At 40.3% G+C, this 6,637-nt stretch overlaps 1 protein-coding gene across 2 annotated transcripts; it reads left to right on the top strand.

Moving 5' to 3' along the window:
• Positions 1-860: 860 nt before the first annotated feature.
• Positions 861-4,660, top strand: LOC311220758 (large ribosomal subunit protein eL37-like). Of its 2 annotated transcripts, none has more exons than XM_084304314.1 (4): positions 861-900; positions 1,593-1,728; positions 2,042-2,126; positions 3,487-4,660. In XM_084304314.1, the coding sequence occupies exons 1-4, from the start codon at positions 898-900 to the stop codon at positions 3,557-3,559; spliced, it is 297 nt and encodes a 98-aa protein (XP_084160440.1). In that variant the 5' UTR covers positions 861-897; the 3' UTR covers positions 3,560-4,660. The 2 variants fall into 2 exon arrangements, with proteins under 2 accessions (XP_084160440.1, XP_084160439.1); XM_084304313.1 differs by lacking the exon at positions 861-900 and adding an exon at positions 1,241-1,261.
• The last annotated feature ends 1,977 nt before the right edge of the window (positions 4,661-6,637 follow it).

Genomic DNA, 6,637 nt, shown 5'->3' with positions numbered 1-6,637 from the left:
CTATTGATTAAGGAGACATTGGGGAGGCAAGGACAATCCCCAGACAAGGACTGTATATCTCGAAATAAGACACTGGAACTCATGATAAGGAAGCGGCAGACGGACAGAGAAACAAATGTAAGGACTATAAATCTCAAAACTGGACATTGGAATTCAGTATAAAGATACAACAAACGGAAGAATTAGCAACAACCAGCTCTTGCAATTAAGAAACCTGCCAACTCAGCAGATTCCTGGCCAAAGGTGAAAAGTACACTGTGAGGAAGAATCGGGGTCTTCCTCCCAAAGACCACTGCCCACGTCCCAAAGACCCCTGCCCACAATTCTTGGGAGGCTCTACGCAGGCGCAAGGTGCCAAAAGGCTAATTAGCATGAGAAGCGAGGGAAGGCAGGGATAGGTAATGAATATGTATAGGCGCTTGTAGAATATTGATAGATTGATTGTATAAATTCAAGACTGCTCTCCGCTTTGGGTATTCATGTTAGGTGGAGAGATCCCCCGTGCATCCAGTGCTGCAATAAAGAATATACCACTTAAAGGAATTTCGGCTTCAATCTTTGAATCACTATGACACCAGTGCTGTTCTAGCTACAAGTGCAGAGCACAAGACTATATAGGCCACTGCAGGGAAAGTTAACTCCATCTTCATTGGACCCAGTAGATGATATCACTGGGAGCACCTATCCTTTTGGGAGGCCGGCCTGGTGGCAGGAAAGGGTCACCACACGGAGGTGTGGTGACCCTTTCTGACACAACCTAGGGCGAAGCCAGGCCCACAGACAGCATTCGTGCCCCACCGCCTGGCCCTAGCCGTTCACCCGGAAGTGCTTGTGCACTATAGCCCATAGCGGAAGCGGGGCGGAGCTCAGCCTTTTTGGTGCTGGTGGCCAGGGAAGATGGTGAGTGGTGGGCTGTAGGTTTGGGGGGGGGGTATCGGTCGACATCTGTCGTTGTGTTGGCCTCTGCGGGTCTTGTCTAGGGCCTCGGTGGGGAGGGCGGGGCGTGGGCGCGTCGTGTTCTGTTACGACTGGGTTCGGTGGTGGGCCAATGCTGCGGGGGGGCCGCTGTGGGGCCGGGCCCGAGGGCCTAGGGGCGGGCCCGGTGCTGCTTCTGTTTCAGAGAGAGAAAACGGTGCCGCTCGTCCCAGGCGGGGAGGATGTATGGGGGTGTAAGGCCGCGGTGTCGGCCGAGCTCCTCAGGTGCCTCCTCTCTGTTGTGGGCTTGGTCGGGTCGGTTTTTTCTAGGGCTGAGGGTATGCAGGTACTGTAGTAAAAGACGTTTCAGTTACCCTGGTCTTCTGTAAGAAGTGTGTGGCAGACCTGACTGAAATAAATGTATTTCTTCATGAAAAATAAGTTTAGTATGTACTAGTGATGAATTTAAGGGAAATGAGAAGTGCCTTAGAGATAATCCATTGGTGGTTTTGTTTAGTTCAGCACTGGGCAGGGAATAGGGTAGGAACAGCCAAGAGAGTTGTAAGGAATTGATTTCTGAAAATGGAGACCTACAAGTAAAACCAAGTTGCTGTTTTAGAATTTGGCATGCCTCTGACATTGTTATTGGAGTTAGACAGTTTGTACTTGCTTTTCAGACAAAGGGTACATCATCATTTGGTAAGCGACGAAATAAGACACATACCTTGTGTCGTCGATGTGGGTCCAAGGCATACCATTTGCAGAAATCTACCTGTGGGAAATGTGGTTACCCTGCCAAGCGTAAGAGAAAGTGTAAGTAAGGAACTCTTAACTGAGTTTAGTTTAAAAATTTGTGTTTCTTTGTCTTCTTCCTTAGTTTGACTTTTTTTACACCAGGGAAGAATAACTTGCCATCTTAAAGTGTTTGGAACTGTTTTTAATTTTCACACTGATTTAACTATGTGTCAGCAATATGCAGTATTACTGCACAGAAATTGACTTGATTCATAATTCTTTTTTTTTTTTTTTTTTTTTTTTTGCTCTTGCCAGTTAATACTTGTGCTATTCAAATGTACTGTGCAACTAATTATTTTGTGCGGATGAGTAACAGAAACTTATGTTCTAGATAACTGGAGTGCTAAGGCTAAAAGGCGCAACACCACTGGTACTGGTCGCATGAGGCACCTGAAAAAGGTCTACCGTCGATTCAGGTGTGATGTTTTATCACAAAATAGCGTATTGTGAAGTCTTGCATGGATTTCACCTAATTCTAAAATCCATCATTCAAAGTTAACACGTTTGTTTAGTATGCTTAACGTAGTATGGTCTTTCTTTTAAAATATATCATGAAATAAAAGATGGCTTATAATTGCCAGCATATTTCTTTGAGGTTTAAAAAGCTTACCATTAGTAATACATAGGATGTATAAAAGCTCTGATACTTCTGTTAAATGCAGATAGTGAAGAACACAGAGGGGATTGTAATAAAATAACCACATTTGAAAAGGTGTGGTGCCTTGTGTGGCATTGCCTCAATTTGTTAGTCAATTAAGTTGCTGGTTGCATTTAAGTGTGGGTTTTTATAAGAGATATCTCTTTAAATGCATTCTAATTCCCCCCAACCCTCTTTAGCCCATAAAAAAAAAGAAAGTTCAGAATTGAAATACTTCGTTAGTACTTCATTAGTCAATGTTATTTGGGGACTTACCAGTAAGTAGGTAGCTATGACATCAGATTTTGTTAGAGGTTTCTAAAATGTATTATGATGCCTTGAGTTGTACTTATAAGGTACTGTGCTGTTAAATTCATTAAGAATTTCTTTGGCATATCCTCTTTGTTCTAAAACATAGCTGTGTAACTTCTGGCTCAATACATTAAAAAACTTGATGAAAAATACCAAGTAATTCAAGAGTCTTTTCTGAAGAACGTAGATTGTGTTTAATAGCGAAAAGTAGTTGTCTTCTAAAGTCCTGGAGCTAGGTATAGTTGAGTGATCCTTTTTATGTCTTTTGATTAGCACAGTCTTTTCCAGCAGCAGCTAGAAGATACCTTATGTATAAATGCAACCTGTGTTCCACTAAGTTTGGCTGAAATAGAAATGTCATACCCAACAGTGAGCTTGGGGCTGGCTCTTTTGTCATGCCTGTGTTAATTTTTGGTTGGAGGCATGGAGAACTGTAAGAAATCAACTTGCTCTTTTAGTACCAGCAAAGAAATCTATTGTTGAGTTGTTTAGTAGGAACATAAAAATATGGGGTGCCTTTAGTAGGTGTGCTATATCTGATTTAGTCTGTGTGTTTACTCAATTACTGAAATTTTCCCTATTTGAAGAAGTCAAAGTTACTTCAGCAGAAGACAGAGAGAAAAACATACTGCATCACTTATTCCAAACAGCTTGTCAATGATGTTTGGATATTTTTTAATAAGAAACAGGTGAACTTCATATTGATTTCAGTGCTGAGATAAGCTGGAAAAAAAGCTGGTGAACTTAATCTATAATCAAGTTGGGGGGGGGGGAAGGAGCAGAAAAATCATTCTTTCAAAAAGTAGTAACTGTATTTCTACTTGTAGGAATGGATTTCATGAGGGAACCACACCAAAACCCAAGAGAGCAGCAGCTGTTGCAGCCTCCAATTCATCATAAAGACTCATCTATTTGTGAAAATACATGGTCTTATCCAGGAAATATCACATTTCATATATGTTTTTACTTCGGTGAAATACACGATTCCTGAATAATATATATATATATATATATATACACATATATACACTTACATATACAATTTCTTGATGGTATGCATTGAAGAATCATTAAAAATAATTCTTTAATTGGCTCATCATTTGATAGCATCTCTACCTTGAAAAGGGCCATTATCTCTGTGCTGGACTTAAAAAGAGGCTTGTGTTACTCAAGAAATCACTTGCAAGAGAAATTGATTTTTGACACTGTGGGCTTGCATCCGAGTCTCACTGTATCTGTAAAGTGCTCAGAAAAAGGGCTCAGAACACCCTAGCATGGAGAATTTATCTCAAACATGAATTTGAATAATGGCCATAGTGCTGTTCTGAGATGCAATAGTTTAAGGGTGATGCCCAGTCTTAGTGTTTTGTGGCTCTGAAAGGCCTGTAAAAGTATAAAGTATTCCTTATTCAGTGGGTCATTGCTTGGGGGGGGGGGTGGAGGTGTCGGGGATCTGCTGTACTTGAGACAGAAGTTACCCAAATGGTCTGGGATGGTCAGTATGGAAAGTTGAGGCACAAATAGAATCATTAAGGTTGGAAAAGACCTCCAAGATCACCTGGTCCACCCATCCCCCTACCACTGATATCACCCACTAAACCATGTCCAACCTTTCCTTAAACACCCCCAGGGATGGTGACTCCACCACTTCCCTGGGCAACCTATTCCAATGCCTGACTATTTCTGAGAAGAAATTTCTCTTAATTTCCAACCTGAAAATAAGTTGGAGTTAAGTTATGCTGGGCATAAACAAGTAAATGGTAGGTAGTAAGATACAGAAGTGAATAGGTCACTTGGTACATTTGAATTATGGATTGATAACTGATAAACTTTGCATAGTGTGTTACTGGGTCACTCAGCTGGCTTTCAAACTCTCAGCCTTTAAGAAGCTCATAATATAGAGGATGGTGAACACTGGAAGGATTTAGAGGATTTTCAGATGCCTTGAAGAGAAAAAAAATGTTTTTAAAAAACAAATAAAAAAAATGATACCTGCTTTAAGCTTCTGAGGCTGTTCTTACAAATTCCTTTGGTTTCATCATGAATTTCCAGAAATAGTATATTGCTTTGTCAATACTGAAGGATCAGCAGTTAACAAATGTATTGGCTAATACAAATCACTAAAGAAATTTTCACAGGCTTGGAATTTGTGTGTACCTGACTGATTTTATGTTTTAAATGAAGTATAGGTAATGCTCTTGGATAATTCAGTGTATCTACTTAGTCTGTTTCTAAACAAAAGAAAACTTGTCTCGTTTTTACCTCAGCATGTAACAAGTATACTGTACTCATTCTGCTTGCAATCAGTCAGCCTGAGAGATTAAGAATATAAGTATTGTATCTGTTTTTTAATTTAAAAACTTAAACATTTTGCACATATTATGCATCTGTGTATTCCCAGGGCTCAGGAGTACATCTGAAAATGTGCTTTTTTGATGAGATGCTGGGAAATGCTTAAATGGAAGAGGAAGTAATCATAAATGCACTTTTTTTTTTTTTTTTATTGCATCCCCTCAAAGCATCTTAAAACAGGAGGTCAGCAAGGCAAGAAGGGCTTGCTGGGCAATCATATACAATCGTATAGCAAGTATTCTAACTGGGTAGAAATGAAAGCTTTTGTTACATGTTCATTGTGTAATGTTAGATTTTTGTCTTCAGCAGCCTGTTACACTGACATTATAACATGATATGCTCCAAAGGCAACTGCTTAGCCATTTGCTGCTGCAACCTGTTAGTTTCTCGGCATGTGTTGTATTACGCTCCTGAAAAACAAGCATTTGTATAATACATAACGTAGGTAATAGTGACTGAAATTTGCAATGACTTGCAGTAACTTTCCAAGCTTACAAACTTTTTTAGAGAGAATTTTACCTGCAGCAAGAATGAATTCCATGTCTGGGCAGTTTGATGGTGATTAATTATGGGTGTTGTATGGTTTGGGTCAAATTGACCACTGGGAAACTGCCAGAACCCCCCTGATGGGTTTGCCAAGTCCATACCACTGAGCCTAAGCTTAAACCAAAGTCCATACCACTGAGCCTAAGTTTAAACCAAAAGTGGACAAAGAACGTAATGACCTGTGGCATAGAGCTTTTGCATTGGAAGTACCACAGCAGTTAGTTATTGTATAGTAAGTATATCCACCACCAACCTTCACGTTCTGGTACAATTGCTAAGCCAAAGCATTGATTCAGTAGAGAGAAGTCAGCCAATGGGAAATGGATTGATTCCAATTAGACCCATGCCTTCAGCCCCACAGCATGATATAATTAATTTTTAAAAAATACCCAAAAAAAACTTGCATCCGTGAGCAGGGCAGTGAGCCATCCTGCTTGGTGGGTGTATGTTTCTTTGATAAACACTACGAACCTGTCATTACCATCCCAATAGGAACAAAGAAAATTTTTGTAGATTCCGTTATTGACACAGATGTCAGTAATTAGTTCTGAAACAGCAGAGGACTTGAATATAAAGCCCAGTCACTAAGGTAAAGTGTACAGGGATTGATGGAGTCATAAAGGAATGCCCTACAGCAAAAAGCACCTCTTTGGCTCTCAGGTGAAAAGAAATTGACCTGTGCTGTATTGATTGGTGCTGCTAATAGCAATGTTTTAGGGTTTGATTCGTTATATGGCAGAACATGGAAACTCCCTGATGGATCAGTCTGGAGTTTCACAAGACAAGGTGATGGGGAAATAGTGTGGTTTGAAGAGGATGAGCCCAATTCTATACATTTATTAATGTCTATACCTCTTCCCCTATGCAAAATTACTAATGTAAGGCAGTACCCCTTACCAGCAGCTGCACATTTGGATATTGACAGGGTGGTATAAGGCTTGGAAGAAAGAGGTATTATTACTCGCATGCATTCCCCTTACAATTCTTCTGTCTTGCCAGTAAAAAAGCCAAATGGACAGCGGCAGCTTATGATTGATTATAGGTGATTGGATGTCAATACTGCACCTTTAACTGCCACTA

This window comes from Netta rufina (genome assembly GCF_964035555.1).
Source record: "Netta rufina genome assembly, chromosome: W".
NCBI classification, from domain to species: Eukaryota; Metazoa; Chordata; class Aves; order Anseriformes; family Anatidae; genus Netta; species Netta rufina.
This window is presented reverse-complemented; position numbering and strand designations above follow the sequence as displayed.